The sequence below is a fragment of the Arachis hypogaea genome, chromosome 5 (assembly GCF_003086295.3).
Source record: "Arachis hypogaea cultivar Tifrunner chromosome 5, arahy.Tifrunner.gnm2.J5K5, whole genome shotgun sequence".
NCBI classification, from domain to species: Eukaryota; Viridiplantae; Streptophyta; class Magnoliopsida; order Fabales; family Fabaceae; genus Arachis; species Arachis hypogaea.
In genome coordinates, this window is record NC_092040.1 from 114,395,300 (window position 1) to 114,407,381 (window position 12,082).

The window sequence follows — 12,082 nt, forward strand, 5'->3', positions numbered from 1 at the left end:
AAATTAATATTTTGATTAGATACTTTTGTTTTATTGAAAATAAATTCTAATTTCATTAAAAAATAAATTCTAGTTGATAAGTAAAAACACAAAAACGTGCATGACAGTGAAATCATAATTTCTAGACAAAATAAATTATAGTCTTATTATCTTAAAAAAATAATTTATTTATAGAATAATATTGAAAAATCAACAATAATTTGCATGAAAATAGTTTATTAGTAAAATAAAAGTTAATTAATTGATTACCATAAAATTTAATTTAACGATAAATTTGCAATTAAACATATTTTTACAGCTTAATTTAAAATATGTTTACAGCTTAATTTAAAAGCAACCGAAAATGTAAGTTATGGGAAATAAAACAAAACTCATCAAGAAAATAGAAACAGAGACAAAAAAAGGACAGATGATATTATTTATGCCATTCCTATAAAAAAACCGTGAATTTTGTTTCTTTTTCAGAATACTAAATTTTACTTTTTCAAACAATTTGTATACATATATTTGACAAAAATTAAATAAAAAAAAGTTTCAGATAAATTTAAAGAAAAATTGGTCAATATGAATGAAGAAAAAGAACATATCAAATTCATCTGTTAGGAATTTAGGAATAACACGTAGAAAGAATTTAAATTATTTTAAAAGTAGTTATTTGATCTATTCAAACTGGTTTTTTTAAATAAACCATTTGTATAAAATAAATCGATTTTTTTAAACCATACAGTAACACGTGTCAACGATCCAGAAGCAATTTCACCTGCAGTATATAAAATGATGGAAAAAGCTCTGCATACAAGCCATTACTTTACAAGTTCATTAAACAATAAAATCAAATTATGCGCTGCTCCACGTACGACGCGCTACATCCCTTCTTCTTTTCCTTCTTTTTCGATCGTTCGTTTCTCCTCCTTTTTCACTGGTTTGTTCTTCGTCGTTGACGTTAGTTCCTCCACATACTGTTACGGCACGTTTTCATTGCACCTTCTTCTTCTTCTTGCTGGACGTTCTTCTTCCTCTTCCTCTTCTTCTTCTTCTTTTCTTTTGTTTCTTGCCTTCTCTTTCTCCTTCTTCATTTACGTGCTTTTCTCTCTGTTTTCTTTCTTCGTTATTCTCGATTTCTATTGTTTTTTGACATCAAGCTCTGAAATCGTTTTTGAAGAAGAAGAAGTAGCAGAAGACGAGGAGGAGAAAGAGAAAGAGTTCTGAATTATGCATGATTTTGGGTGTATTTCTTTAAATCCTTTGGGTGTATTTTCTGTAATCTTTTGGGTGTATTTCTATAATCATTTGGGTGAATTCCTGTAACCGTTTGGGTGTATTTCTGTAATCTCTTGGGTGTATTTTATGTAATCGTTTGGGTGTATTTCTGTAATGCTTGCCATTTTTTCTGAAATGAAAAATACACCCATAGATATCAGTAAGATACACCCATAGATATGAGTCAGATACACCCATAGATATCAGTCAGATATCACTCAAATACACCCAAAGAGTTACAGAAAATACACCCAAAGGATTTAAGAAAATACACCCAAAATTTGTTGAAATACATCTTATGCATAATTCAGAACTCTTTCTTTTTCTCCTCCTCATCTTCTGCTGCTGCTTCTTCTTCAAAAACGATTTTACCAAGAAAAATCGAAAAAAAACGAGAAAACAGAGAGAAAAGACGTAAATGAAGAAGAAGAAAAAGAAGAGAAAAACGTTTGAGTGGGGCGCGTGTAGTTACGCTCCATTCAAAATGAGTTAATGCGCGTGTTAATGAAGTTTGGGCTGATAACTTGTAAAACTTGTACGGCCTTTTTACTTGTATGTGTAGCAGGCCCCTAAAATGATTTTTTATATAAAATGTAATAAATCAACAGATTTTTTTTAAGGAGATTTTTCATTTTCTTCAACAATAAGAAGAACTTATTTTTCTCTCTGTTAATTTTTTTGACAGCGCGGTAACCTAGAGAAAGAGGCGTGTGGCGCGAGACGCAAAAAAGACAAAGAAAAAGAAAGGTGCGGCTTGGGCCGCAATTCTGGTCGTGATAGAAAGGAGGAACAAGGCCTTTCGTTAGGAGAAGACGCGAGCGGCAGTGACGCAGAAGACGTGCGGCACAGTGACTCAGAAGAAGACAACGTTAGGAAGAAGACACGTGTAGCGCAGTGACACAGAAGAGAGAAAAGAAAAAAGAGGAGAGTGACGGCGGAGCTGAGGCCGCCGCCGATAGTGAACAGAGGAAGAAGAAAGAGAAGGAGACGCTACGCTTGGGGAGAGAGCAAGCGGTGATCTTCAGAGAGAAGATAATATTATATGGAGGAGAACAAAATAAAAAGATAATATTATATATAAATTTGTTGTATCGAAATTGTTACATGATATAAGAGTCATGCTATTTATAAAGATATTTTTAATTAATCTTATAAATATTTATCTACTAACCACTAGCCATTACTAATTTAACTCTAAATTATTAACAACTCTAATAATATTTTAATATTCTCTCTTAATCCCTCCGGTGTTACCTAAATTAATTTTTTTATAATTTATTACTGTAATTTTTTGTGGGAGTACATAAAAATTACATAGTATATAAAGTGTAATAACTCAATAGATATATTTTAAAAAGATTTTTCATTCTCTTTAATAATGAGAATAACTTATTTTTCTCTCTTTTACCCCATTTTAATTTTATCAAACTAAAACATTACAGTTTGAACAGGACATGAAATTTTTTTTAAACAATAAGAGTATATAGATCCAAATAATACTCACAAGAACAGTGATAGGTATAACCAAAAGTTTAAAAAATTATCATTTATAAAAAAATATTTTTTTTATTATTTTTATCATATTTTAAAAATTTTTAAATATATTTTATTATTTTGATATATTTTTATTTGTGTCTAAAATCTAAATCTTGTGAGTGATTTATAGAATTATGGTAGTCTACTATTCTATTCTATTAAAAAATATAGTCTAAACTGAGTAGCCCATGTACACCTTTCTCTTCTATCGGAACTCCCCACAAAATTGAAAAAATTTACATTAATTTTTTTAAAAATCGAAGTGTTCTCGAATTCAAACTGCTGTGTTTATAGCAGATATGAGATTATAAAAAAAAATAAGGTAAGAATAAAAAAATATGTATAACTAAGAGTTTATGATTAAATAGAAGAAAAAAAAAACAAGAATCAAAAGCACCATCAACTTTTAAGCCACATCTAAAATTGACAACAAAAATTGGTGTTATTGTTAAAAAGGAGAAAGAAAAAGCATTCCCAAAATTAGGAATTAAGAGTCATACTAGACATAATATCAACATATGTCTTTCTTTGTCTTATAGATTTTAACACATAATCTCTCAATTAAGAATTGATAATTTTCCGCCCATTTCTCTTTTTCTTCACCTATGTCATGGGTGAAATGATTTCAATAATCTTTGGTAACTCCCTTCTTTAAAACAATCTTATCTTGCCAATAAACTTTAGCTTAAATGGTATTTTTTTCCATTTCTACCTTAAAGGTCTAGGGTTCAAATCTTAGAAATTGCAATTGAAGAAAAAATTAGTAAAAGTGTGAGAAGTGTGTAAATGTATTGTGTACTTAGAATTGAAAATTGTCTAATTCATTGAAAAAAAAAAACTTATCTTCAAAGTTACAAGGTTGTTGAGTTGAGGTTAATCATGTCTTTTTATTGAATTAGTAACTATATAACTTCATTTGAACTATTTTTAATCATTCTTTTATCTAATATAGTAATTAATAACTGATTATTGTGTTACGAAAAGAATTGATAAAAAAATATATTGGACTGAGAATAATATAATTTCTTAGTATTATATAAAAATATAATTTTGAGAATTAAGTAATATTTTTTTATTTGAATGAATCATATAATATTGAATTATTTTAGTTTATTTATGTATTTTGTCCTTTAATTTAAAACGTTTAAATTATTTTATAGTTCTTAATTATATTGATTTTAATAATATTATATTGTTCTTCTTTCAATTTATGTCAATGGGTCAAGTAATCCACGACTAATAATTCAAAATGATTAATCTCAATATATAGAATTATTTCTCCCGAGAAAAGAAATTGACCCTATTATAATTAGAGGTCAAATAATGTGCATATCCTAAGTAAGACCTATACATTATTCTTAGAATAACAATTTTCTTTAATTTTCTTTCGCAATCACAACTAACTCACATGATATATAAAGAGTAGGTATTTAAATAGATTTTTAAAAAATTTTGTATTGAATGCTTTTGTTTTTAATTTTTTTTTATTATTTTGAGATTTTTAAATTTTATAAGAATAAGACACATAAATTATTACATTATATTTTTAAAATTTATTTATTTAAGTACAAATAATAAATCTAACTAAGATATGAACTATATAAATATTTTTTGTAAAATTTAAAGATCTTAATATAATAAAAAGATTAAAAACAAAAATATCTATCACAAAATTTTTTTAAAGATCTATTTAAATATATACTCATATATAAATACTATATATATATATATAACATACAGCACAACTTGGAGAAGATCCAAATTAAAGAAGCAGCATCAACCCCGAAATTAGATGCTCTTTAGAGCTATATATTAATATATAACAATAAAAATTAATTTTGCAAATAGTTGTGGTCCAACTCCTTAATTAATTTGCTATTAATCTAAACAAAAGGGAACAGTGCGAGTTCTGTCCTGGTTCTGCTTGGCGGAATGTGTGTGATATATATCATTGGTTACTAAGTAATCCATTTTTCAAGACCATAAGATCATGGTTTTGTCAAGTTTCAAATAATAATTAAAATTTATAGAATATGATTGATGACTTTTGCGTGATGGGGCATATAAAAGTTAATCTAGAGACTTTGGGATATAATTAGCTGAAGTAAGCAATGATTAATTATATTATTATTTAGTAAAGCACATATATATAAGCTGAAAAGGACATGTGTTATGCTGCTGCGAACTCTCTGAAAGCAATTGCTAAATCATTACTACTATTCAATACTAATTAATACCTTAATCCAACTTAATTAAGCAATCATTAGTTTAATTGGTAAAATCTTGTTTTTATGTCTCACAACATAGAAACATATGCCAATTGTGGAGGACTTTGGGCTTTCTTTTTCTTTAATGGGCCAGCTTTGTTAATGGATCAAAAGGCGTTTAACAGTTGAGCCCATTTACCTATATATCTGACTCAGAGCCCATTTACCAATAATGGAAAGACCATTTATCAATTTTTTTTTACCCAACTTGGTAAATCAAAATGTTAACTCACTCGTACACTTAGGTGAAAGTTCAGGTGCAGTCGACTTCACGTGAAATTGAAAGTTGAGAGCCGTTAGATGATTTGACTGATTTGACTAAATTTTCATCTAACAGCTCTCAACTATCAACTTCATGTGAAGTCGACTGCACCTGAGTTTTAACCTGCACTTAAACAAATGTGATGATTTAGTACTAGGGTTTTAATTTTTTATTTTCTCCTTTTATATATTTTTTTATAAAATATTAAAAAAATAAAAAATACAAACACACACTTAATACACCTTTTTTTTTTCTTTTTCTTGCAGCTACTATATAAATGTTCTTATTTGTCCTATGTATGTGTGTGCACTTGTTCTTGACGTGAAACATGTACCTTGCCATTCTTCAAGATGCCTTTTGTTTTGCCAATATATTGCATAAAATGGGACCACTCAGAAAAATAGACTTTATGATTTTGTTTTTTCTTTTTATTTAATGGAAAAAATCTTTTCTTTTTTTAAATGAATTGCAACATCATCCGTCAAGTCATTCAGCCAGTATAAGACTTGTCAAAATAATGCAATTAAATCCCCTCTCCTAATACAATCTTTAATTTTTAACTTTTATTGATATTTTCAGTGAATTTTCTTGTCACCCAAATAACACATTTTCAATTTTCAAACAAAATGTTCCTATCATGAGACGCACTTTATTCACTTATTAATTAAATTTTTAGTAATTTCTCTAATAAAATGGACAAAAAAAATTCCTAATAATATGACTGAACAATAAGAAAGTGATATGTAAATAAATTTTTATATATAGTCAAATGTTTTATTTGTTAAATAAAAAATAAGTGAATTAAAATTTGACTAAATGATAAAAACACAATTTTAAGATTTTTTTAATTTTAATTTCACATATCACATGCTCATTGCTCCACCATATTATTCCCTAAAAAAAAAAATTGTTTTTTTTTACTCCAACTCATCCTACCATTCACCTTCAAATTTTATTCCACAAAGTAAAGGAAAACTTAAAGATTTGATTCATAGTAAAAAGTTAAAAATTAAAAAATAAAAAATAAAAAATTTATTCCACCAAGTATATATATGTACGGAAGCAAGCAAATTAAAAATGCTGAAATAATTGGCCGTACCTGGCTGTATGTACAATCATTTTTTGTTTAGCTAACAAGCGATAAGGAAGGGACACAAATTGTTATTGTTATTGTATGTTGTACCTTGCATTATTATTTTATAGAATAAGGAGAAAGAATACATATGACATTGGCAACAAGACAAGAGACCTATATACATTTATCAAGCAACAATAATTGTTTGAGAAGAGTAGCAAATTAATTAAAGTAAATAATTCAGAGTGACTGAAGGGATTATATATCAAAACCAAAAACTTTGCAATTTAGGTATATGGTCAAAATCAAATAAAAGACAGATATAATTACACATGTATAAAATAATTATATATATAATTATATAATATTATATCAATAAAAATAACTATTTTTTATATTAATTATATAAATAATTATTTAAAAAATAAATATAATTATACGATTATATAAAACATTTTATATCATTAATATATCAAAATTAAACTCTAACCACATAAACATCAAATATTATCTACTTGATTCCATATGTTATCTCATTGCGCCTTGTATTATGGTCAATTATTTGTTTATTTATGTTTTCTTTTTCTAAAACCTTCTCGGTGATTCTAATATATAATTATTATATTATAGTGTTGATCCAGAAATAATTGGTCTGAAAAAAAGTCAACACAGATAATGAACATACGATAGTATATAATATTGTAAATTTGTAATTACTAATGAAATGCAATTTTTCTTTTCGTAACACACACAGATACTTGATGGTGGACCCAATAAATGGTGGTTCTAGTAAAGTTGTCATCTTGTGGCAATTGTAGCTCCGAAGAGGGTGTAAATAATTAAATGTTAATAATAATTAATTAGAACAAAATTGTGACATTAGAAACTAATTAGTACTTTATCTTATAAATAATTAATTATAGTTGGTTCTCTTATCATCACCCCCATTACATGTAGTGATTATTTTTATCAGATAATGAAAAATTAGGGGTATATTAACAAAGGAAACAATAATATTGAATTTCTTTCTTATAAACGACTATGGTATGACTTAAAAGCTTGTTTGGGTTTGTGAAAATTTTTTGAATGTTGACTTTTAGTGCTTTTTTCTTTTTAGAATTTTATTTAAAAATAAAATAAAATCATTTTTTATTTTCTATAATAAAAATAGGTAATTTCTAAGCAATTCTTTCGCAAATAAAGAATAAAATAAAATAATTATAGAAAAAATTCAATTGTATTATTATGATTAACATTAACCATTTCAAATAATAAATTCTATTTAACAGTATGTTCACACTAATTTCAATATAAAAAAAATTCCGAATTAATTAACAATATCACCCACACAAGACACAACCACAATACTTCCAAAAAAATGAAAGTACAAGAAAGTGGTTTGAGTGGCATCTCCACCACCCTAATGGAACTATATATATATATGGAAAAATTTAAGGGCTGTAGTTTTATTAAATTCTAACGAGCATGTAATTATTAAAAAAATGAGTAATTTCACATGATTAGATGAAATCTCACATTATTAAAAATATCATTGACAATTATTTGATAACTATAAATTACAAAAGTTACTGGATCTCTAATACTCCTCTGTATATATACATAGAAAGAAAATAAAATTACAACACTATAACTGGCATGCATGTGACTCTCCTATGGCCATGGCCATGGGACCTCTCTCATTTACACTTTACAGTTTACACTAACAAACATATCTCATAAATTATTATTATAATTAAATAATCATAAGCCTGAAACCACTGAACATTGCTGCCACCATTTATTCTTTAGTTTGCCATGCCGGCCCATGTGACTCTTCCTTTTATTTTGATGGCGGCCGGAATATATAATGTGTCCCACAACCCCCAATCATCACCTTTTCATGCTCCAACTAGTATGTTTCAACTACCATTTCAATTTAATCAAACAACCATATATACATACTTTGATGCTATCAACGGTGGAAATTCAGGTGCAGTCGATTTTATGTGAAGTTGATATTTAAAAGTCGTTAAATGATTTAACTGATTTGACTAAATTTTCATCTAACGACTCTCAAGTATCAACTTCACGTGAAGTCGACTTCACCTAAAATTTCACCCAACTAAATAGATCAAAATGTGGATTCTTTTTGTTATATTATATATTTACAGTTACTTCATTTTAATCGTAAATATTTTAAGTTATGCATATTTCTACAGATAATGACACTGAAAATCAGAAAAATATCATTGAAAATTTGAAAAAAAATAAAATAAAACAACAGTTGGTTTTCTCTATGTACGTCCTTATATAATTATAATCATATAATTATTATTATTTGATTAATAATGAATTGAATATTTTTCCTAGAGCAGGTGTATGTTTGTGGCATGATTTATGCACAACAATCCCTCTATGACAATTTTTTTTCCCAGTAACATTCTTAATTATAATCCCTCCCTCCCCAGAAAAAAATATATCTATTGAAATTAAAATTGAAATTTAAATAAGGTTGAAACTCAGGTGCAGCGTGAAGTTGACAGTTGAGATTAGATGAAAATTTAGTCAAATAAGTCAAATCATCTAACGGCTCTCAACTATCAACTTTACGTAAAGCCGACTACACTTGGGTTTTCACATTTGAAATAAAAAGTATATGAAATAAGTTACTATATGCCTCCACCATTCAGAAACTTCCTTATCTTGTCTCATTATTATTCAACTGTGTCCACTGATGAAACTTTATTTGTCACAATCTGATAACGGTTCAATCCTTCTTCTTCTTCTCCAACACTATCTCCCTCTTCTTCTTCTTCTTCTTCTTCAACACCATCATCATCATACTCTTCTTCTTCATCTTCATTTGATGCATTATTGTTGTCCTTGTTGGGTTCAGGTGGTGGCCTCCATTGTTGCTCAGGCTGAACCATCAAAGGCTCCATATTATTCTGGAAACTTCCAAAGGTGTTGTTGTTGTTGTTGTTGCTAATCTTGTCTTTGTAAAGAGCTTCAAGCTCATGAAAATAGGGACAAGTCTTGCTATCTTCACGCCTTTGCTTGTTACTCTCCTTCACTTTCTTGAAGTACTTGTTTATATTCTCCCATTTCTCTTTGCATCTCTTCGCACTTCGGTTGTAACCTAATCTCTGCATTCCACCTGATATATCCTCCCATAATGGAGCTTTTGGTCCATTCTCCATGTACTTCGAATCAAGACTTGTTCTTAGCCTTATCAATGCATGAACTTCACCCTTTGGCCACCTTGAAGACGAAGAACAACTCATTCTTTCAACTATTTCACTACTACTACTATTCTTTGCCTTAATTGTCTCTTGTTTCTGTATCTGTATCTGTGTCTGTGGTGATTGTGTTTCGTGGCCGGATAACTTGTGCAAGAGAGCGATAACAGCTGCATCTTTGGCCGCAGCTGTTGACCTCTCTTGCACAAGTACGTCGTGTTCATTGGCGATTCTTGACATCTCTTGCAACCTCCAAGCTTCTTCTTGTGCTACTCTTTCTCTTTCTCGTCTATCTATGGCTTCCAAGAACCTATTTTGCATCTCCTCTTGCTTTGCAAGGACTTGCCTAGTCAGCTTCCTGAAGTAGTCCTTCCATTTCCTCTTCTTCTTGTACCTCTCTTCCAACCCTTCATCTGAAGCTGTGGAGGATGATGGAGATGTTGGTGACGACGATGGTGATGAGAAAAGGTTCATGCTGTTGTTATTGGGAAAGGAATGTGGTGCAAAAGTAGTACTACTTATGTTGTTGGTTGTGGCTGCAGTTACGGTTGTTGACGGTAATATCGAAGAATAGACTAGAGTAGGGTTTGCTGGCAAAAGAGGTTGTGATGATTTTGGAGGAGGGTGTGTATTGAATTGATTGTGATTCTCAAGTGCTTGTAATTGATCAAAGAACTTGTAGGTTTTTCCTTCAGATTTTCCAGTTCTACCTTCTTTGGTTCTCTTGTGATACTTATAAACATTCTCAAATTTTTCTTTGCATTTCTTTGCACTTCTCTTGTATCCAATCTCTCCTAATTTCCTGCATTATTATAATATTTGTATCACAAATATCCAAGAATATAAATAATTAAGCTAATATATATTGTATATTTAATTAGTTATCTCAAAAAACAAAGGCTAATTGACTAGAAGGAATAAGGATTATTTGTGGTTCATAACCGATGATATGGGGTGTAACATATATATAAGACAAAAAAATCAAAGAAATGAAACTATATATGAACATTGAAATATCCAAGATAATGAGAAGAATAGAGAAAATTGATCTCAAACAGTGAACCATATAATTTCAACCATCAATGAATTATATAGTCTTATCCTTAAAGGATATATTATTGCGGTTATTAGGTGGACATTACATAAACGGCTCTCATAAAAACAAAATTCAATTAATTACAATTATTTGGATCTTCAAAATGAAATACATGGAAAAATAAAAATATTGATACTTGAATTCTATAGTGTTAGTAATAAGAATAAAAAGAGAAAAGAAATCTAGAAACCAACAATAGTTCATAGATCTCCATGCATGATCTAGGAGGAGCTTCAAGACTTCAAGTTACAACATATATAGTTCATTCAAAACCAAAACTAATTTCAAAGAGAATGAAGAAGAGTAGAAGAGAAAGATGAACCGACAAAAAAAAAATAATAGTAGTAATAATAATAATAACAATAATATATATATTTGTTTATTAAGAATTATATATATTATGTTTTTATATACCTTGAAACTTCTTCCCATAGTGGACCTTTGAGAGTTGAATCACGAAACACTGAATCCATATCTGACCTTATCTTTAAGAGAGCCAAAGTTTCTTGCCGTGGCCACCGGTTTCCACCAAAGCTCATCTTATCGCCGCCGTCGTCGCCGCCGCCACCACCACCTTCTTCTTCTCTTCCCTTATTACTATTATTCTCTTCACTTGAATTTGTTGCATTCACTACCTCTTCTTCTTCTTCTTCCATACCAACCACCACTTCACCACCACCCTTGACACCATCTTCTTCCGGTGCCGCCACCGCCGTAACTGCCATAACTGGCTTATTATTGATGAGAGAGAGGATGGATGAGTCCTCAAGCTGCATATAGCTATATAGAGAAAAAATAATAATAATAATAATAATAATTAGAAGAGAGAGGGTGAATACTCTAAAGGCTTTTTATGCGCATGGAGTATGCTTATTGAGGGTAATAATTTTTTTATTTTTATTTTTATTTTTTTGGGTTGGGATCTTTCTGTCTATTTCATCATAGAAAATTAGACATTAATTGAGCTCAAGCAACTTTCTTCCCGTGTGATGTAAATTATAACATACTTTTTAATATTTTTTTCATTAATTGTTAGGCTATAGAATCTTCTATTTTTTAAATATTATTTATTTATTTATTTATTTGTGTTTTGTTCTTGTTTGATTGAAAATGAAAGACAAGCAAGAGTTACTTTGGCTTTCTATGTGTGTCTCATACGTAAAGAATATAAGGTAAAAAATATAAAAAATAAATAATCCATTTTAAGGAAAATTATATTTTATTATATTTGGGAAAATTAAAATAATTGAAGAGTTGTTGTAGTGGGAACAGAGTGTAGATAGCGACGATGAAGATAATAAGTTGGCCCATTTGCTTGTTGGGGGATTTTGGATTTCACTGAACGTT

The 12,082-nt window shown here is 29.0% G+C and overlaps 1 protein-coding gene across 1 annotated transcript; it reads right to left on the reverse strand.

Moving 5' to 3' along the window:
* Nucleotides 1-8,711: 8,711 nt before the first annotated feature.
* On the reverse strand, nucleotides 8,712-11,869 carry LOC112802983 (trihelix transcription factor DF1). The gene is made up of 2 exons (XM_025846421.3): nucleotides 11,150-11,869; nucleotides 8,712-10,441 (listed from the first exon to the last, which is right to left on the reverse strand). The coding sequence occupies exons 1-2, from the start codon at nucleotides 11,509-11,511 to the stop codon at nucleotides 9,115-9,117; spliced, it is 1,689 nt and encodes a 562-aa protein (XP_025702206.1). The 5' UTR covers nucleotides 11,512-11,869; the 3' UTR covers nucleotides 8,712-9,114.
* Nucleotides 11,870-12,082: the final 213 nt, after the last annotated feature.